This window comes from Channa argus, chromosome 16 (assembly GCF_033026475.1).
Source record: "Channa argus isolate prfri chromosome 16, Channa argus male v1.0, whole genome shotgun sequence".
NCBI lineage: Eukaryota > Metazoa > Chordata > Actinopteri > Anabantiformes > Channidae > Channa > Channa argus.
In genome coordinates, this window is record NC_090212.1 from 9,134,762 (window position 1) to 9,156,932 (window position 22,171).

At 42.5% G+C, this 22,171-nt stretch overlaps 1 protein-coding gene across 2 annotated transcripts in view; it reads left to right on the top strand.

Moving 5' to 3' along the window:
* Window positions 1-22,171, top strand: part of LOC137101587 (signal-induced proliferation-associated 1-like protein 1) — a 33,887-nt gene that overhangs the window by 4,858 nt on the left and 6,858 nt on the right. For both annotated transcript variants that reach the window (XM_067480197.1, XM_067480196.1), the window contains exons 2-12: window positions 12,363-14,070; window positions 14,192-14,322; window positions 15,235-15,423; window positions 15,567-15,741; window positions 16,193-16,296; window positions 16,551-16,708; window positions 19,224-19,803; window positions 20,935-21,209; window positions 21,323-21,580; window positions 21,706-21,849; window positions 21,950-22,101. In XM_067480197.1, the coding sequence (XP_067336298.1) occupies window positions 12,585-14,070; window positions 14,192-14,322; window positions 15,235-15,423; window positions 15,567-15,741; window positions 16,193-16,296; window positions 16,551-16,708; window positions 19,224-19,803; window positions 20,935-21,209; window positions 21,323-21,580; window positions 21,706-21,849; window positions 21,950-22,101 (3,652 nt within the window). In that variant the 5' untranslated portion in view covers window positions 12,363-12,584. The remainder of the gene's footprint in view (window positions 1-12,362; window positions 14,071-14,191; window positions 14,323-15,234; window positions 15,424-15,566; window positions 15,742-16,192; window positions 16,297-16,550; window positions 16,709-19,223; window positions 19,804-20,934; window positions 21,210-21,322; window positions 21,581-21,705; window positions 21,850-21,949; window positions 22,102-22,171) is intronic.

The following is a 22,171-nucleotide window of genomic DNA, read 5'->3' on the forward strand; positions in this document are numbered from 1 at the left end:
TTCGGTGTTCGATTAATGTTTGGTTTTTGTTAAGGTTGCGTTGCTATGTGAATGTGGTTCTCATGCTTGTCTTTATTGCTGATAAGGAGGCTGGGTTATGGCTACTGGTGAACACTGCTTTTTTGTTGTACTCTTTATACCCTGGATCCTAGAATCCAGAAAAAGTTTTTTTTAAATATACACATGATGCAGGTCAGAGGGACTAGCAGAGAGTTCCATTTAAAATGTACATGTGGGTATATCCTGATCAATGCCAACCCGGGGGGAGGTTCTAATTGCATTTTTGTTCTACTCTGCATCCATGACCCATGACCAAAACAGAGATGTTGTCTGATTGATATAATTGTTTGCTTGGATTTTTGCATCTGCAGCTGTAGTGTGTGTTTTTGTGTTTAATGGAAAACACACTGCACTCTGTGCAGCGGCTCAAAATGAGATGTGTGGAACTTTCTTAGAAACATGCAGAGCTTGCTGCAGTGTTCCAGTGCAGTGCAGTCCAGCAGCAGCATGCTGTGCAGGTTTGCACTGTGATTTGTTGGCACATCCTGTCATTTAGCAGGGCACCGCTGTTATGCAACACTAGCTGACTTATCACAGTCCAATAGCTGTGTGAATCTATTAACTCTACAGCCTGACTGTTTATAATTGCACTGGATATGTACTGGGGCTATGCGCTGGACATGTGCCCAAAAAAAATCAATGACTGCAAACGGTTTATGTGTAAAACTTTCCCATGGTGGAACAGTGAGTTTAGAAATTACTTTACATTTCTGACAAATAATACTGATTACTGAGGCACACCTGAGCCACTGAGTTCTCAGTTGGGAAATCAGGCTGCAATCCAAGCAGTAGGGGACACCGTCAGCTCAGGCTTCTCCAGAGACATGCCAGAGAATCCCCTCAAGGTTTTCTGCAACTATAATAGGCCCTTCCATTGTTGCTCCCCTTCTTCACATGCTCCTTGTGTCAATTCATACTGAAGCTTCTCCCCCTATTTTGCCAATGTAAAAGGATATTAATCAAGCTTTTACCTTGACTGTGGCCTTCCAGGATAGCTGCCTGTGTTTTTCTTTGATGGCTTCTCGCTTAGCTAAATGTCCTATTGTTTCCTAGTAGCACTCGCATGATCCTCTGTCACTGATATTATTTTGTGGGAAATATATATGTACACTTGCTGCCGAATTCATCTGTATAATGAAATGAGCTGTTCTGCTTGGCTCTAATTGCAGAGGTCTATTTGTTTCCCAAGCAGCTGTTGATTGATTAAAAGATCAGTTTAACTGATGAAAATGAGCTTCAAAGCATGTGCAGAGCATCTTATGATAGATTTAATTGCATTCTCCAGCGGCCTTTTAAATAGCATGCGGTCAATGCTCCTCCTGCTGCACTTCAGCTCATGTTTCTCGTGTTTACTCAGCAGGGTCCAGGCCCTTTGCAAACTGCCTCATCAAACCTTTTATAACAGTACTATGCTACAACTTGTCCAGACAGTCCTGTCAAATGAAGAACAAACCTACATGTAATTCCCAAAGTATTTCATTCTTAAAATGCAAATTGGCACAACACAATGAGTTCCAATTTTGGGTGTTGAGTACTGTGAGAGTTATGAGGCTGCTTTCTTGTGAGGCTGCTGTGTGATCTGATGATTTCTGTTCATGTGTGTTTAGCAGCAGAATGAATGTTGTTCTTGCACAGGCACATCCAGTAGGTTCATCATATTTCTCTCCAAACACCTGATTATTTCTGAATTTGTGGTTCTATTTTGGCAAGTGTGGTTTAATTAAGATTCTTCCTTCATAGTCCTCTGTGATTCAGCTTGTTTGCTACCTGTGTAATCAAGGCAGAGGATGTGAAAGGACAGGCAAGTGGATGAATGCCAAACATTGCAGGCATCTGTCATATTGACACCTCTGTTGTGAGAATCTGTCTGGCTACTTTTGACTGACCTCACTGCTAATACACAGTCGTACACGAAGACCTAACTGCTTTCAACCTTAACCCCGTCCTCATCCCACATTGACATTTGCATACTGCGCACGCATGGCAATGCTCAAAAAAGCCATCATATTCAGTGTTTGCTGTTTGAGATACAGTCATGGAGACAGAAAACTACTCACTGGCCACTTTAGTATGTACACCGGTACAATCTAATGAAATCCATTTTGGCCGCTCATTTTAAAAAGACTGATGAGGCCAAAACCATAGAACCACCTCTTGTTATAATACAATAGGACCCCACTAACCACTTTGACCTCAATAATAAACGGAGAGAGTGGAATTATCACCTTTCTGATGGTTTCAACTTAAAAAGTGAGAAATTATAACATTGTAAAATAGAATTTATGGCAAAGGTGCTGTATTAGATTGCATTAGATTGTGCAGGTGTACCCAAGAAAGTTGCCAGTGAGTGTAGAAATGCAAACACCTCTCTCATTTCAAACATTCTGATACAGTTCACTGCTTTCTTGTTTGTTTCTCCTTTTTACCCGAGTAGATTGAGCCAATGTGTAAACTGTCTTATCACCCCATCACCTGATGCTCTTACAAGCAGAGGTAAAATTTCAACATTGATTGGTTTGTTCCCAGTAGTAACAATTGTCCCGCAAAAAGATGTGCATGTGTCATCCTGTTTGTTGTTTCTAAGCGTGTTGTTTTTCAGGCATAGGATTGATTGTCTATTTTATTTCTACTGCTAATAGCCAGGAGCCAATTTAATATATGGCTGTATTGGCCTGGACCCAACTAGGACTGGTGCTGGGTGGGCATGTGACCAGTATTCACTGATGGGCACATGCACACAAGAAGATGCTGTGGTAGGCAGTGTCTGTTACCACTGGATGCTCCCCTAACACAGAGCAGCCAGTGGTGCACGATAACCTTGCAGGGGTCAACGACATGGTGCCCATGGGCACCAGGTCGCCCGCAAGGACCACATGAGTCCCCTGCGGGCTTGTTCTAAAAATAGCTCACCATAGCGCCACTTACCAATGAGCTGCATCAAATTTTTTGTTGCTATTCTTTTTTAAATCACATTTGCATTGATGTGAATTTGAAAATGACAATATAAAAAAAAGCTTTAATTGTTTAATATTAGATTAGAGCCTGCTAGCATGACGACCTGCACATTTCTTGATTAGAAAAAGAAGCCATTTTCAGATGGGGAGGTTTTCAAAGAAGCAATATTGATAATTGCAAAAAATGTGCATAAAGATAAGAAATGTGGAACCGATGTGAACTCCACTCTCTCCGATGTCCAAATGGGGGCATCTACAATGGTCAAAAGAGTATCGTCTATCTCAGAGAACCTCCGATCAGCTGGGTCGGGATCTGGTGAAGTACAGGTGGTTCAGTATCCAGTGTGATAAGTCTGTGGACAGCAGCAGTACAGCGCAGCTGATGGTTTTTATCCGGATGGTGTTTGATGATTTCTCCAGAAAAGAAGAACTTCTGACACTACTGCCCCTAAAGACAACTACATGGGGAGTTGACATCTATAACGCGGTGAAGGACTTTTTCGTGGAGAAAAAAGTACCCTTGTAAAAGCTGGTGTCAGGGAATACCGACAGGGCTCCTGGCCTCCTGCTATGATCGGCCGACATACAGGATTCATCACTCACTGTAAAGCTGACCCAGAGTTCCCAAACTTTATGCATTACCACTGAATCATTCACCAGTAGGCGTTATGTGCAAAGGTGATCAGCTTTGGGCACATCATGACTGCTGTCGTGAAGCTCATCAACAGCATCCGCTCCAGAGCTAAACAGCACAGAGCATTAAAGGTGCTATTGGAGGAGCTGTAAGCGGAATATAGTGACGTTCTACTACACGCGGAAATCCGATGGCTCAGCAGGGGATGAATTTTGCTTCGTTTTTTGTCACTTTTGATTGAGATCAAAGAGTTCATGCAGTCCAAAGGCGAGGACACCTCGCTGCTGGAGGACACTGAGTGGACACTTGACCTTGCATTTTTAACGAACATTACTGCGAAACTGAACCATTTGAACTGAGCTGCAAGGCAAAGGTAAAACTGTTGCTGACATGATAAGGGGTTTAAATGCATTTAAAGCCCAGGTGAACATTTTCTCTGTGCATTTACAGAAAAAAGGTGCTGCACTTTCCCTCTTTTCAGATGGTGCTGAAAGACAATGCTTCTGCATCTGAGACCTTTGACAAAGTTGGAGAAAAGTACTCTCAAGTCATAAACAGACTTGGGCAAGAGTTTGAAAACAGGTTTTGTGATCGTGATCAGCTTGAGTGTTGCTCATTTCCAATCCTTTCATGAACGTGGACATGCATTGTTGAGCAACTAAGTGCCACGTTCAGCTTGGATGCTGGACAGGTGGAAATCGAAATTGTAACACTGCAAAATGACTCAAAGCCTATCAGGCTGCACCAAACTTTTGGTGCCTTGTTGAAACAGAAAAGTACAGTGGTTTATGCACAGCAGCTATGAAGGTTGCCAACCTGTTTTGTTCAAGCTATCTTTGTGAATCAGCCTTTTCTGACATGAACTTCATCAAGAACAAACAGAGAACAAGCCTCACTGATGCACATCTGCAAGAGTCAATCAGAGTTGCAGTGTCAAGTTACACCCCAGATTACAGTACACTGGTGAACAGCAGGCAATGCCAGGCTTCCCACTAACAGACAAAGAAACAGATACCAGATGTTCTCAGTGGCAACATGGCAGTGCCATGGCAAGCCTAAATTCACCTATTGAAAAATGCGTGTTACAGAAATTGATAATCTGTACAAACATGGTGCAACGTAGTGGATGATGTGTTAAAAAATGTTAGTGGCTAGTGAAAATGTTGTAAAAGTGAACATTTGAAAATGTATTTGCAGAGATTTATAGAAATAAAATGTTAATTATTGATATTTATTGATTTTTTTTTTTTTTTTTTTTTTTTTTTTTTTGGTTTCCTACCTTGTTAAATCATTGTTGATAATTATTGTGAGAAATAATTAACATGATCAGTGTCTTCACATAGATGAGTATCTCTAATTTAATTAATTATTAATAATAACTTATAATTAAAGGTAAATTGACCACATTTGTTATTTAAAAAGTGTGTATCAAAGCTATTTGCATTAATCGGCACCCAAGAAGTAGCTCTCGGTTTCAAAAAGGTTTGTGATCCCTGCGAAAGGATGTCACCACTGTCAATAGCCTTGGCCCAATCAATATACCATGAACTAATTGACATTTCAATTGATGTTTGGTGACCCACTCTGTTTATCCCAGTTGAAACTGTCCTTCCACTTTACAAAACTGCTGCTCATGGCAATAATATGACATTGATCCTGTGGATTAGTCAGAATGAATCTGTGCAGACTAAATACATAAGATGTGTGAGTAGCTCTTCTGGCTTACTACGATTTGTTTTGCTCATGAGCATCTGTGATCTGAGAATGAAGTAATAGCAAAGTTGGAAGTGTTTAGTGGCCCCCCCCCTGGCTGAGCCCAATCCCCCGTCTTCTGGCACATGGAGAGGCTGAATTACAGACAGCAAACACACAAACTATTCACTCAGCCCTCCTCTTTGCATCAACACTGTTAATTATACTGTACTGCTGCTACTCTCACATCCCTTCTATTTTAATCCTCAACTGATGGAAACTGCTTCATGCCTGCGCACAAAGACTGAAGCACACTCAGAGGCGTGTGCCAGCCCTCTTGCTGAGCTGGGAGTATTTGTTTGGTAACAAATAGGTTTTGCTGCCTTTCAGATATTAAGCTAAGGGATATTTACCTTTTTGTAGGTGGAATAAAGGAAAGTGAGTGCTCCTTTAAAAACCTCCCCACCCCAGCCTACACGGTTTAACAAGGCACACTACTGTGCACTCCTTGCATTGGTGGTCTGTGGCTCACTACAGCAAGGCAAAATTGTATAAAACATAAACAGTACCTGGATTTTTACTAGTGTATAACAAGTGCAAATAATTCAGTAAAATGGGGATAACCTTACAGGTGCTATATTGCTGAAACATCTTTTTCACCTGGAGGAAATGGTGCAAGGGGATGATGAAAATGAGCATGTTGTTTGGCAAAATGCGTGATTGTCATTATGTTTACCGTGTTGAGGATTGATGTGACGCTGTCTTTTTAAGTTTTTCAAGGTGTTTTTAAGCTTCTGTGTATGTTATGCCACCTGATATCAAATTGTGCTGGCCTTTCCACTGATCATTCTGTTGTCAGTAGCAAACAAACATTCAGAGTTACTGAGTTATAAACAAAAAGACAAAACCAAAGAGATATTAAGTAGCAAATTAATCTTGTCTAAAGAAAGCCCCTTACAAGTTTTGTATGGTCACACTTTGTAGTAGTAGCCCACTTGTCACTGATTACCATGTGAGTGTGCTTATCAATCAGCTGCAGGTGAGAGTGTTTATTGGAGTGCCAGTGGACAGAGTGAACTTTGTGCTTTATCTTCAGCTTTTGCTACAGTTGAACCACTTATGCAAGGTTTCCTGCAGTTATCTTTATGGAGCTCCACCAGTGTGCGCGCGCGCACACACACACACACACACACACACACACACACACACACACACACACACACACACACACACACACACACACACACATACATATATATCACACATACACATATATCAGACTGATATAACGGGTGAGTCCTTGATCAAATGCAGTTAAACAGGACCTGGGTCTTATAACTTTTCCTCCTCAACACTAGTGGTAATAACACTGTGCACTACTGCTAGACTAATATATAATAATGCTAACTTTAAGTGATGGACTCGAACTTGGGTGTAAGAATGACAAAGTTTACAATAAAAATGACAGTATACTGGCTCTAGGCGAAAGGATCACGATCCCTCACTAGCCACACACTTGTAAAAAAATAAAATAAACATGACCACCATTTTTACTTTCTTTCACTGTACATTTTGTTTTGTAGTTCAAACTTGATTTCAATAAAGAGTTATTCTTAGATTGAGACCAATCTCTAAAAGGTATTTCATGTTTGCAGAACAAAAAGCAGTCTGGGTTGTCCTATTCAAAAAAAGCTAGTATCTCATGAGTTTCCAGTGTGTATTCTTATGAACCAACTTAACAAATGTGTACCTGTCCATGTGCATCAGGAGCTCCCTGTCTAATGGAGTCTCGGGATGCGAGCGGGCAAAAAGGGCAGGGAGAGGGAAAGTGCAGCCTAGAGCAGACTTCTACTTTTAAAACTCAGCTCCTACAGCTGCAGTTCAGAAGCCAGCCACCTCATTAAAATTGTTCACATTCATCTACAGGATGCTGCTTCCTCAACATTACTTTTGGTAGTGCACACATTTAAGAGCTGACAAGTTAGGATTAGAGCTACCTCAGTAATGACAGTCATCTATAATCCAGCCAGCTAATATGAGACTCTGAAACCAACACAGGCTTATCCTCTGTAAATTATTGAATTTATGGATCATAATGTGAATACTTTATCATCAGATGTCTGTTATAGACTCAACTTTTTCAAGTTTAAGAAACATCAATTCGTCTTTATTTTGGACAAGCAGACCACCTAAGCTGCTAGCAGTCCAATTAGCTATTTTTTTTTTTTTTTTTTTTTTTTTTTTAAGAGGCAAATGGTTTCACAAAAGGTTTCATTGACAAGCCTCTGGACCACCCAGATATTGACACTAGAAATAAGAATGGGTTTAACATTACTAACTATAAACTATGTCAAGTGTTTCAAGTGTCTATTTATCCTGCTGTCTCTCCCATGTAAAATGTGAAACCATGGTGGAGCACTTTCTGGATAAGAAGAGAGGAAGGATCAAGAACACCCTCCTGGAGATAATGGCAATGAATATTGTCTGGCGCTCCTCCAAAACTGTCTTCTTGTGTAAGGCTGTGAGTGAAATTCACTTTGCCAGTGGTTAGCTATGCTCATTACTCACTGAACTGTGCTGCAATGATAGCGAGGGGCCCAGAGCTGGGGCAGAGCAGCAGCACATCACAGAACAAAGGCGATGATAAATGTTGATACACTGCCACTGGTTTTTTGAAGTGCTCCAACTACACGTGGCTTTTGCATGGGATGTGTGGTCAGATGAGCAAGCAGTTGTTCCGGGTGTCATGTTATTGTGGTTCGCCACTTCATCCACAGCTGATGGCATAGATCAAAGCTCTTTGTACAAGTTGGCAGGCTTAAACACAGTCAAAAAAGTGTTTTATTACAATTATCACTTGGACTGTCAGTGTAGCATTGCTCTCAAAGAATTTGCCTGAACATGTTCTACTTCTTTTTCCCCTCTCACTCAGACGTTCATCACTTCCTCCACTGAAATTTTGTGAATTCCAGGATCGCGGCTCGCGGTTGGATGATCCTTGTATTGTTTGTCTGCCAGCAGGCCTGCCGGTTTTTCTCTGAAGGTGTCAGGTTCGCAGGTTTGCTCAATCAGTCGGGCAGGTTTGTGTCTGGGTGTCAGCCAGATGCACATATCCAGGAAAGGGAAGCAAGCTCGAAAAAAAAAATTACTAAAGAGCAAGACAGATGGAGAGAGGGGAGTGGGGGAGATGCTTTGTTACTTCCTGTGCATCTGTTGTGCTTATAGGTAGGTGTGGTCTGGCTACACCTCAGTCGATGTAGAGACGCAGTATATCCCTCCTCAAAATAAATGATGTTGTGTAGGAGTCTGGATTTAGTGTTGCAGATTTATTCTCCTATTTAGCTTTAGTTCTCTGACTGGTGCACAACCTTCTGTGGAAGCATTCTTCTTTTGGAAGAGTTTGAGGTTTGACCGCAGTCTGGCTTTAGTGTTCAGTGTGGGTTTTTTCGGGGGGGTGCTTTTCATACAAACTTCCCCAAGAGTTTTTTTCCCATGTTACTTCTCCAAATTTCAGTTATGTATTGCAGCAGTAAGTCAGTTGAAAACAGAAGAGTTAAAATATTTTCATACTGACAAAGTCAACACAAATTATTTTCTGCTTTTTGTTTTAAGCCTTTTCCAGGTGAGCCAATCTTCTTTCTTTTGTGTACCCATCGTTTTTGTTTCCCTTTCTTCCAAATTGTGGTTCAGTCTGTTTCATCTCTATCTCTCCAGCTACAGTAAAACTTGCATTTAATTCATCTGATTTTCCTGGCAGGCCTCATGTACACAGCCATAGTGAGGTTCCTGTGCCAGGCAATTTTCAAAGACTTCACTGTGTTGGAATAGGGTGCTAGTTTTGCCCAAGCCAGGACAGAGAGACCTTTGTGCATGCTGCCCAACAGTCCAGTCACCCTTTGATGCAGGGGAAGATTAGGAGGCACAGAGAGCCAGTGGGCTAAATGGTAGGGTGCCTGTTTGAGCCAGTGGTGTCAGCCAAACAAACCCTTAGCCCCATTCAAGCGCACAGTAATTACAAGCTTGTAGCGCAATCCTACAGCTCTTTTGTCTCAGCTGTGGAAACACTTGCTTAGTCTACTGGGAAACTTCATTCCCTCTCTGTTTGGAGACCCTTGATGAAAAGTCTTTCAAGTCCACCATGCTATCCTTTCTCTCTGGGACACCAGCTAGACAAGCCAGCTCAGCACTTGGGATTTTCCCTCCAGGTGACACAAGGTTTGAGAATTTTGAGCACCCTGAGCTGTGTCTTAAAATGATGACTGAGGTTCTTGTTCTTTTGTTTTTCTTCTGATATTTGTGAGTCAGGTTCAGGGACTCAGACCCTAGCTTCGTGTGTTTGATTAATTTCACTACTCATCTGTCCCTCTGACTGATTGCTGTCTGCCTTCCACCATTAAGTCCATGCTGTATGTCTGTGTGTTTTGTCACAAGATACAGGAAGATCAGCTGTCTGAGTCACGCAGTCTGACTCTTCAAGGCAGGATGTTCCTATTAGTCTTCTGTGTCGTTTCTACATCCAGAAGAAAAAACGGTAGCCTTTCAGAGATGTGCTGTATCAACAGCCTAATATCTGTCCTGCTGGTTTGCTCATCTGTTGATCGGCCTTGGAGACCAGCTGGGAGGTCAGGGCCCCAGTTATAGAAAGTTAACCTCCATTTAGTCCACATCCTCAAGCTGTCTGGACGTGTTTCCCCAACCCATGAAAAAGGTAGCTGTTAAATTCTACTGGTCAAAGAAAGACTCCTATTTTTCATATTGTTATTATTTCTTCTTGGTTTTCTTTCTAGTTTCTCTCCGACTGTATCTCTTTTAGCCTGGCTTTTCTCTGTCACACAAATATACACACTCTCAGTCTCAATGCCACACTGTTCCTTTTAATCTGACAAGAACATGAAGCCAGTCGTCTGTCTGTGTGTGTGTGTGTGTCCGTCAGTGAAGAGATTAGAGGCCTGTTTTCTAGGACGCGCGTGTGTGTTGGTGTGCATGCATTTGTATGCGTGTGTGTGTTGCTTCTATTCATCAGCCTGTCCCTGTGGACACTGCAGCATGAGGGAATGAGGCCCAGCACTCTGGAACTGGATGTGCAGTTTAACATTCCCTGACAATTTTCATTTTCATTCATGTCAATGAGATAGGGTCTTGGTAGGAGGTGAATTACTTTTTTTTTCCCAAATTATTTAACAAGTTTTTATTAATCTGCTCCAGACACTTAAATCACAGCCATGCCTTAAAGAATAGATGCACATTCATCTGAGAAATGTGTGTAGCAGGGAGCATCCTTTGTGGGACAGATGCAAGATTACAGTGGAGTTGTGTTTTTAAATCAAAATCTCTTCTCGCTGAAGATTTAAAAAGATATGTGAAGGTTGGATCAAGTGATGTAGAGGTGTCATTAATGTATGTATGTATCATATACTAATCCTGATGTTGGGATTTTAATTATAAAATTGCATTAGTTATTTCCATTTAAGATTCTTGTGTGATTGTTTGTGATTGTGTATCTTATTATTATGTGAATATTAGGGTCCACAATTTACAATAAATTACTTGTTTGAGTATCCTCCCTGCTTGTGGTTTAAAAAAAATAAATAAGGGAATAATTCATGGCAACCCATTGACATTTCTGACATACTGTTATGTTAGAGCAAGAGTCTTCTCTGCAAATTGATAAAGTGCTGCCTAACATGCACAGTAAGTTTGTTGTCAGAAAACAGTTTTGAAGCTGATGGGGGATGCTTTGCCTTAGGTGCTCCAAATATTGAATTGTCTCCACAGTCTAGAAATTTTACTGTTGAAGTGTGAATTGATGTTGATATTGTCAGACAAAATACACTGTGTATAGACCATTTGACCCATCTCGCAGCTGACTATGCCACTGCGGCAGTGTTGCTGGTCATTGTACTATGTACTCCTTTCTAAATGTATTTAATCTATATAAATTTTTTTATTGCTGTTATTGTTTAAAGAACAAGTGAATGTTTTTTTTTTTTTTTCCCAGTGGGAAGTTTGGTCATCTTAGTCAGCATAAAGTATTCCTGATGATGCAGTGTAAAGGTGGCTGTGCTGAGGCACGTTATTGTGCACTGATTGCTCGAGGCTAATGTGATCACAGCCACAGCCATACAGGGCCATCTGAGAGTGGAGCCTTAATCTTCCCCAGTGTCTTATTGCCAAATTGCCCCGTTTTGTCAAGCAGGGGATCATCACTCACTTCTCAGATGAGTTTCAAAAGGCCCCTTTGCTTTATAATGTGCAGCTTGGGATATTTGGTCATGAAACTGCAACTCAACATTGCAATTCGTTAATGTTGTCTCAAAGTCCCAACCTCAAAGTCACTAAAAGAGGAGTGTTAGAGTTTTGCCAGGTTATATTCTATTTATGTCTAATAAATTGCCACTATTCTCACTGGATAAAGAAACAATTAAGGCAAAGGCATCAAGACTTTCAACAAAAATTATAGGCATCGTTGAATTTGGACGAGTGCTCATGTTTCTGTTCCGGTTTGAAAACTAAGCCCCCCTTATTTGATATTCGATCATGTCAGTAACTTCCATTGGCTCTTAAAAAGCCATCAGATGAGTAAAACATGCCAGCACTTTTGTGGAATACCTATGTATATATCTACATTTGTATGTGTGTGTAAAAGTATAAATTTTTATAGCTAGGTTTTATTTGAGAACAGATAACAGAATTCTTTACAAGATGTCCTAAAACTACAGTTATTAGACTGGTAGCTCAGAAATGTCCAGAGCGGTAAAGAGACATTTGTTTAGTCACGTTTAGTTCAAGAAGTAAAATTGTAAATAGAGTTACCATTGTTATTTTTCCTTTGTCACGGCAAATGTAACAGGGCTCTGATCAAAGCCAACCAAGTGTAAAGTTATCTGTATTATCAATAATATGGATTTTTTTCAACAGCTTTATTATTTAAGACTGTTACCCAGCCTTGTTAACGTTTATTTATAGTTATTTCCTCCTGAGACTCTTACTGTATGTACTGACTGATTTATTTTTCATCCCAGGGTTGTGTGTTTGGACTAAGAAAAATGCCAAGTGAAAGTGTCGATGGGGTTGACGAGGCAGTATGCAAGCTTGAGGTCTAAAGAGGTGCTTCGTCACTTTTTCTGCCTCTTTGATTGTCTGAATCGAAAAGTAATCTGCTCATGAAGTCCGAGAGCACTGCCCCATCCCTGAGGCAGGCATGACTACCTTTTGAGTGCTTCTAGCCTTTTGGCACTGGTGTCATGACCAGCCTGAGGCGCCCACCAATGGAGCGCAATGTTGGGGGTTCCATCCCTGCCACTGATGAGTTTTACACCCGCCACCTCCGTATAGTCAATGGAGGAGCTTTGCCAAACCGCACAGACAATGTCCATGCCACTGTGAGCACAGGAGTGCCTAAAATGGGTGTACGGGCTCGGGTGGCTGACTGGCCCCCTAGGAAAGACATTGCAGGCGCTGTATGGCACTCAACTGCAGAGTCAGAGAACTCTGGTGTGCCCTCTGCTGGAAAAAGTCATGTTAAGTTAGGTTCTTTATTGAGCCCTCAGGACTCCTCAATGCTGCGTAACATCCACAATACTTTGAAGAATCGCACCCAGGTCCAGGCAAACAATTACAGCTCTGACACCTCTTACTTGTCCCCGGTTGAGTGCAGAGGTCCTGCAAATAGAAGTGCACGACAAAGACGCATCCGCCAGCGTAGCAACAGTGACATGACTATCAGTGAGATGGAAGGCAGCGGGGACAGTGGAGAAGACTGGGGTCCATCATCAGGAGCTAAGCCATGGTCCCCTCTTCACCGTGAATATGGTAGCACTTCCTCAATAGATCAACATGGAGCATCTGGAGAGAGCTTCTTTGAAATGCTCAAAGGCTATCAAGAAGAAAAAGTTGACCAACGCAGCCCAGCTCCAGAGAAACTGGAAGATATGCTGAATGTTGGGCCTAAGCAGGCCATGGTTGATATTCAGGAAGACAGCCAGACTCCTAAAGGCAGGGACAGAGATAAGCCACCAAAGAGGCGCACTAAGTCTGAGACAGGGGGTGAGTCTATATTTCGCAAACTTCGGAGTGTGCGGGGTGAGTCGGACTCCCCCAGAGCTGGGTCTGATGTAGAGGACTGCCGAACAGAGGACGTGGGCCCCCCTCTTAAACAGTGGATGTGTCAAAAAGGGTTTGCCCACTACGATGTTCAGAGCATGCTGTTTGACCTTAATGAAGTTATTCAGTTGCGGCAGACTGCAGGCAAAAGAAAAAACACCACTACCGGAGCATCCGCTGCTGCTGTAGCCTCGGCTACCTCCACCATCTCATCCACCCACAGCCTGCCTTACAGCTCCCCGAGTGGCAGCCAGGAAGAGCTCAGTTTGAGGGACAGTCCTAGTCTGGAAGCAGGAGATGAACAGAGCAATGAATTGCTGCTAAGCTGTCCCTGCTTCCGTAATGAAATAGGTGCTGATGGCAATGGGAGGCGCAGATTGGGGGCTTGTGCTGCAGGTTATCATGGGCTTGTGGGTGGTGTAACAAGTAACAGTGGCTCAGGGACTCTGAGTGGGGAAGGACATTTTTATGAAGCATCTGTGAGCTCACATTGCACAAATGCTGGAGTAGCAGTGCTCGAGGGACCAAAGGAGGGCCCCAGCACTCTCAGCGAAAAAGGCAAACAATATATTGTGGAGCATGTTGACCTGGGAGCATACTACTATAGGAACTTCTTCTTTCTTAAAGGTAAGATGCTTTTAACTGGTGTCATTATAGATTCATGAATGTGTTGTTTAAAGCAGTAATGTTGAATATGTCCAACAGGTGTTTTAAATGTGCCTGTTTGATTGCCACTCCTTTTCCTCAGATCACTGGAACTACTTTGGGATAGACGAGGCGGTCGGCCCCGTGGCAGTGAGCTTGCGCAGGGAAAAACTAGAAGAGGACAAGGAGCACAGTCAGCAGTACAACTACCGCCTCATCTTTAGAACCAGCGAGGTCAGCCATAGTGTCCTATCCTGCCTCTACATCCCATCAGTCATGATATTTTTCTGATTTGTGGGAAAATGCACTTTATATTTTGTTAGATTTATATATATATATTCTGTGTATCTGTATCAAAGGTGTGTATTACAGTTATTACTATGCGTGCTCCATATTAGGAAGACCAGCTCGAGGTAAAACCAGCGCAAGACCTTGTTTCTTATTATGCAACCACCCTCGGGCTGTTTAACTGTCTCCCAGTATCAGCAATGTGTGGAGACACTTCAGGAAATGCACTCATCTCCTAGCCTCCAAGGCCTGTCAGAGTCCAACAACCTCAAACCACTGTGTGGGGAACTCTACTCCTCAGTTTCACTAAAAAGACACTATTTAGTTGCAACGTTTGGCTTTGGATTCGGGTTTTAAAATGTACGATTATGGGATTTATTATATAGATGTGCAGTCCCAGACTGAGGGTGAATGCACCTGCCTGAGGTTGTTTGTTGTAGACTGAAGTTGCACAGATGGATGTGATTACACCTCCATATTTTAGACTTTCCAGCTGCTTATGATAGTTGACTGATTGGGTTCATTCCCAGAGCTCAGCACAATGCAGACTTGTGTAGAAAGAATGTGTGGACAAGCCTCCCACCTCTTCTTCCCCACTTCCATTTTCTATTTACCCAAAGCCTTGAGTCATAATTACCTTGTTGTTTTATGTCAGCTTGTGTAAAGTAAGAACTTGCTATTACTTCAAAGGACACAGTAACTTGTGCCTTTTTTCATGTTGTCTACAAGGGTGTGTTTTGGTATCTGAATGTTTTAATCTGATAGAGAAAGTACACCAAGGATTCCTGAGGTACATTCCTCCTTCTCTCACACTCCTCAAGGTAATCTCCCTTTTCCTCTTCATTTCTTTCTATTCAGCTGACAACTCTGCGAGGGTCTATCCTGGAGGATGCAGTGCCTTCCACCTCTAAGCACGGCACCACCCGAGGACTGCCAGTCAAAGAGGTACTGGAGTACCTTCTCCCTGAACTGGATCTATCCTGCCTCAGACTGGCCCTCAGCACACCCAAAGTTTCCGAGCAGCTGATGAAATTGGATGAACAAGGGGTAGGATGATAAATATTCATGTACAGAGCTAGAACTTTTCTTCAGTTCAGTTTCTTTGCATAAATTATTTTTTCTGTAGGAAATTTGTGTCTATGTAGTACTCTATCATGGGATGTGAACTGTGCGTGTTTTGTGCTGCTCAGCTGAGTTTTCAGGTGAAGGTGGGGGTAATGTACTGCCGTGCAGGCCAGAGTACTGAGGAGGAGATGTACAACAATGAGACAGCCGGTCCCGCCTTAGAAGAATTTCTTCAATTGCTGGGGGAGAAGGTTCGCCTCAAGGGCTTCACCAAATACAGAGCCCAGCTGGACACGAAAAGTAACAACTCACAAAAATACCTATAGATGATTGGGGTTTCCTCTTTTGCTCTACTTTATAGTGTTTGTACTTATACCCTTACTGTGCTTTTTCTTCCAACACACTTCTTCTTTTGCACTTAGGACTTCTCCTATATTTTCCAATATTTTCTCCTAGGTGTGACCAAACAGTGGTCAGTGATGCTATAACTGCATCACTCTAACGGACATTTAGACTGTCCATTGTGCTGGAAACCGTAATGTCACAGGAAAAGAATAACGGACTCCACTTGCAGAGTTGTTTTTGACTGCATTGAAATTGATCTGCAGTTCACCATTATCTAGTTGTTCAGGCTAATGTGAAAGTGCATACTGTCTTTCACAGATGCTGAGCTCTCAGAATACACACATAAGAGGGAGATGGCAGTAGTTGTACGACAAGTGTCAACACTGTATTGCTATTTTTCTTGCAGCGGATTCTACGGGCACTCACTCGCTGTATACTTCATACAAGGACTATGAGATCATGTTCCATGTCTCAACTCTGCTGCCTTACACACCCAACAACAAACAACAGGTAACAATGGAGTGCCCAGCCTTTTGTGGTATACCGTTAGTTGTGTATTAGGAAATGGGAGCGCTCCTTTGTTTGGAAACATGTTAGGATAGGCATCTGATTGCATTCCTATCCAAATTTCTTTCTGAAAAACCTTTTATTGTCTCAAAATGCCATTGTTAAATGGAATTCACCATATGTTTGACAGGAATTTTCTTTTAGATTTAAGTCCTATACTTGTCTCATAAAAGACTTTGTCATTTTTCAATGACTAGTTGCTGAGGAAGCGCCACATTGGAAACGACATAGTGACCATCGTGTTCCAAGAGCCCGGAGCTCACCCCTTCACTCCTAAGGCCATTCGCTCTCACTTTCAACATGTCTTCATCATTGTCCGGGTACACAACCCCTGCTCTGATAGCACATGCTACAGGTGGGTCTTTGCTTTTGAGCCACTGAGCTTGAAGGTTTACAGTAACAGTGTTCTCTACCCATGTATACATGCTGCGTGGTTTGCATTTGACAATGAACGGAAGGAAGGAAGGGAAAAAAGTGCGAGTGTACAGCACAAAACCCCATCCTGGATAAATGCAGGTTTTAAAAAAATCTGCCCTCCAAAGTCTTGGAAAGGTTTCTAGCTTGCAATCTTTTTAATATGAAGCTGTAAGGGTGACACTGAGCTTGAGGTTAGCACACCAGCTATGAATATATACTGTATATATGACCACATCTAGAGATTAAAAGAAAGTCATTACATTTTTAAGTAGGCCAGCTAACTTAACTGAACATAACACAGTGCAGAATTGTACCCTTTTTGCAGGACCTTAAAAGCTCTGCATCACACTGAGTGCTACAAGCAGTGTTGCTTTGTACCATACAGGTAGATACAGGAACATTAAGACAAAAGCACTGACTCCAAGGTATGGGTGAAATGTAAAAACCTGCTTCGTGACCACTGTCCCATTTCAATGTGTACATGAGCATGACTTTGTTTGATTTTGAGAAAATAGAGGTGATTGGTCATAAAGTGGTAAAGTTTTCATCCTTTTTCCCCCTTTTGGTTCATTCTTTGCCTTTTGATGATCAGAGAGCAACTCCATGACACTCGCACGTATTCACAGCTACCGCAATGCACACACACTCTCTGCTCTCTGTATACACAGATATTATGCACGCACAGTTGCCGTTTCTACTGTTACCTCTTTCTCATTCGCCCTTGCACTCTGTTGAACACACATGCACTCACTTTTTCCCTTCCATGCTCCTTCACTCAAAGGCTCACTCTTCACTCTTGACACTCTCATACCCCCCCAACCACCCACAACCTCCGCTCCCTGCCTACCACTTTGCCTTGGGCAGCATGAGCTGGAGTGGTCTGAAGAAGTTAGTGCCATGCACACGAAGTGCTTTCTTTACCCAGACATGCATGTGAGCGGGGATGATTTTTGAGAGCAGAGTCCATCGAAGCTCGCACAGTCCACCTCAGGAGTGGATGGATCAGACAAGCCCTTCTGTGTCTCTGCTTACAACTGCGTCAAATTTGGGCTAATTAATCTTTAGCCATTTGTTTTGTTTTTTGTTTTTTCCCTTGTTTTTCTTCCTCATACCAGCTACTCATCACACCAACTGCCAGACCAACGGGGCATCTTTTAGTTTCCTTTCAGGGATGAAAGAAAGGAGTAAGGGTGAAATGCTGGTTTGCTTAATAGATGACATTGAGAGGCACAACACATAGAAACCTTAAGGATAAATTAGCCATACCACAGAGATTTACTCACACATTCCCAGCCTTTGCCTTTTTCATGTATTTTGTGGCTCATGGTACCATATGTCAAGACTTCACTTGTGACTCACTTTTCCTGGATGCCTTTCTTTGATGTTATGGACAAGCAAATCCAAGCAAAAGAACAAAGACTGCAAGGACTGGCTACACCAAACGGAGTGGTGTATCATCAGTATCGGATTGTAGCAACTGAAGAGAATTGAGTTAGCATTGACTCAGCAAACATCTTTATTATTTTTCCTTTATTGAAAAAAAGACTAAGGATATTTTGCAGAGCATGGCTGGTTTTCAGTGAAGAGGGGGGTAAGTTAAGGTGTTTTTGTTGATTACTGTATGCAAGTTTTTGTTTTTTTTTTTTGTCAAAAATTTCTCACGTGTTTTTTCTTGCAAAAGACTATTTTTCACTACTATAATTTCTATTATTAAAATATGTTACAATTTGTTCAGTCATCCAGTTATTAATAGCTTGTTGTTTGCCGTTGCTGAGATTTGGATAATGCTCAGGTCATATTGAGCCAGTCTGAAGCATTAGACGAGTAAATGGCTTCCGGCCAGCAGGGTGCTAATCTGCTGCTTTCAACTGCTGCCTCAAAGTCACACGGGGCCAGCAAGGCAGATTGCATAACTAGATTTTTGTTTAGGAAATGTAGGTTATTTGGGCTCAGGCCGTAGCGCTGCTTCGCTGTACAGTGCCATAGCAGAGAGTGACAGGGTGTCAGCACTAGGAGCTGGCCTGTCAACTGAGATGGGATGTATAGTATTTATACACAGAGGGTACACAGGCCTGGTTTGCAACTTTACTGCTAAAGGGAATGGCTTGGTGATCTGTTTAATGGACTGGATGGAGACTTGTCAAGACTGTCACGTCAGGTTATCCAAGGCCACTTCTTGGTTTGCCCATACTGATGAGCTTTAAGTGTGTATGATAAGTCAAATGTCATACTGAACAAAAGGAATTCTTGAAGCAGAGTGGATATTGTGCTTGGATATTTTCCATTTTGCTTTTTGTTTTTGTTTATGCCATTTCAATTTTACATAGTATCTGTTCTATTTTTGTGTATAATACAATTTTTCAATCATATACTTATGTTGGCATACTAAATATGATGTATATTTACAGACTATAACAATGACCTCAAAAGTTTTGTCTTATCTCTCTCTGCAGTGTGGCTGTTACCCGCTCCCAGGACGTCCCTTCCTTTGGTCCCCCAATCCCCAAGGGTGTGACATTCCCCAAATCCACTGTCTTCAGGGACTTTCTGTTGGCCAAAGTGATCAACGCAGAGAACGCAGCCCACAAGTCCGAAAAGTTTGGTGCAATGGCAACACGTACACGGCAGGAGTACCTGCGGGATTTAGCAGAGCGTCATGTGACTAGTACTCCAGTAGAACCTACTGGGAAGTTCCCCTTCATATCTCTGGCACACAAACGGCGGGAGAAGGTGCGTCCATACAGTGGGGCAGAGCTCAGGAGCCTGGGAGCAGTGACCTGGCAGGTGCATGCAGAGGACCAGGTAGCTGGCGCTGAACGTGAGTGCCTATTGGCCATTTCAAATGACTTCATCATTCTGCTGGATCAGAAAGCTAAAGTAGTCGTCTTTAACTGCGCTACACGGGATGTAATTGGTTGGTCAACGGGGAGCCCCGCCTCCTTGAAGATTTACTATGAGCGTGGTGAGAGCGTGTCACTGCGCTCCATCAATAACAACACAGAAGATTTTGGAGAGGTTGTGAAAAGACTGGAGGTCAGTGGGACACCACTCTGACACCATTTCCCATTAGCACTCAACATGTGCTGTAGCTCACAAAGCCACACTGAGCCAAAAGTACACACCTAGAAGTCATTGTACCTCCTGGCTAGCATGAACGTCTTACAACTTTTATCAGCACATTAACATTTTAGCTAGTTATGTGGAAATCCTCCTGAGTACCCTTTACAACAACTAACCAAAAGAACTGTAAAGTAACCACATATTTAGACCAAATATGGCTGGTGCATCTTTGTCAGCTACGGAACAGCTGTAGGCAAAAAGGGCTTTGTGAAGTTATCCATCAATAACAGTGACTTCCAGCATCACGATTGAGTGTGTGATGACACGTCCACTTCTGTCCACTACTGTCCACTTCCCTGACAACAGGAATATGAAGCAACAAGTATTGTTGAGGCTGTTATAGCAACATAAGGGCGTAGCCTCAAATTATACAGTCACCAGTAAGCCACAGCTGTAGTGTTGACTCTATAATTATAAGTCATTCTAGGCATAATACATAGTTATTTGGTGATATGATATAATTACAGAGGTTTGCAATGTGGGGTAGGTATGGCAGTACCTTTTGGTGGGGCATTTAAATCATTCCTCTGAGAGAGCAGTCCCAGTTGATAGTATAGAAAGCAAAATAAATACTGTTGTCTGCTGCCAGAACTGGCACGTGTCCTTCTTTTCAAAACAGGTGGATTTTTTTTTCCCTCACAATTTTTTTTTTTGTGGCCATTATGATATGTATCAGAACTGGACCAAACCAAAACTCAGCTCTTGTTGTGATTCCCTCCAGGGCTGTACTAACCACTATTTACTTTTCAGGTAATTTCCCACAGGTAGGGAAGGGCTACACAGGGTGTCAGTTATCAGGAATCATAGCCTGCTGAAAGGCTCCAAAGAAAAGGGCTTGTGTTTTGTGTATGTGACTGAAATGTATACCTCTGCCTGTATGGGATATGTTTTAGTGAGGTGTCAGATGTATCTTAATGTAATTGTGCTGAAGAGATTAGTAAATTAAGATATTAGTTTACCTGTGGGAAAAATGCAAAATTGTGTGTTATGTTTATCCTTCTGTTCTCTGATTTGCATTTGCACTCTCCTTTTCACTGTCTGTAGCTTTTGACTAAAGGCAGTCAGACCACAGAGATGACCCTGCGTCGCAATGCCCTTGGCCAGCTGGGTTTTCATGTCAACTTTGAGGGCATTGTAGCAGAGGTAGAGCCCTATGGTTATGCCTGGCAGGCTGGGCTTAGACAGGGCAGCCGATTGGTAGAGATATGCAAGGTTGCAGTGGCCTCTCTGTCCCACGAGCAGATGATCGACCTGCTCCGAACCTCCGTCACTGTAAAGGTGGTCATCATTCCGCCACACGAAGACTCCACACCACGCAGGTAGAGTACTCTAGATATAGATGATATATAAATGCAAGAGAAACTCAGCATATTGCAGTTGTCTGTGACTTTGGCTAAAGCTGTTAACTGAGTGACACTTCATGTGACAACAGAGGCTGCTCAGAGATCTACCACATGCCACTAGTGGACTATAAGAACCACAAGGAGGGCATGCCCTATGAGTTAAAGTTCCCATTCCGAGCTGCCAACAACAACACCAAGTGGCCACGCACCTCATCCAGCCCCCAAACACGCACTGCTGGCACAGGAGGAACCCTGATCAAGGCCCCATCTTCAGATTTCAGTGACCGTAATGCTGCTGCTATTCCCCGAAGTGTGTCCAGTGATGGCCAGCCACTTAATCCGAAAAGGTCAGAAAATAAATATAGAGCTGTTGTAAAACTTCCAGCTACAGTAAACTGAGAGCTGTCTGGCTCCAGTGTATAAAAAAATATATATATAATGTCTTGAGTTGCATCTATATGTTTCTTCACAGATATTCCCCAGGCAATGACAACTACGCTCTTGCCTGCTCTATTGTGATGGGTCGCCCAGTGCACAACACAAACTCCCCTGCGAGCATCTCCTACTCAGATACCATTAGCTCCAACCACTGGAGGCAGAAGTCTAGTCCTGAAGGGTAGGTTTTTCTGTACCATGTAGTGAGTTACGTACAGTTCATGAAATTGGCCTGCTGCACTACCTGTTGGCATAAGTGACATTTTTCATCTCCCTTTCAGGTTTAATAACAACTGCCAGTCCCCTGTGTCATCTGTGCGGCAGGGGGGAGGGGACCCAGTCAGTGGGATCAAAGCATGCTCAAGCACCAGTGTTGGATGGTCTCGACATGGGGAAAATGATTCAAGCAGATTGGCCGACAAAACTAATGCAGGTACAGAAATCTAAGAATCGTAATTTTGGCATTAGTGGTGGCACAGAATAAAACAAATCATTTCCTATAT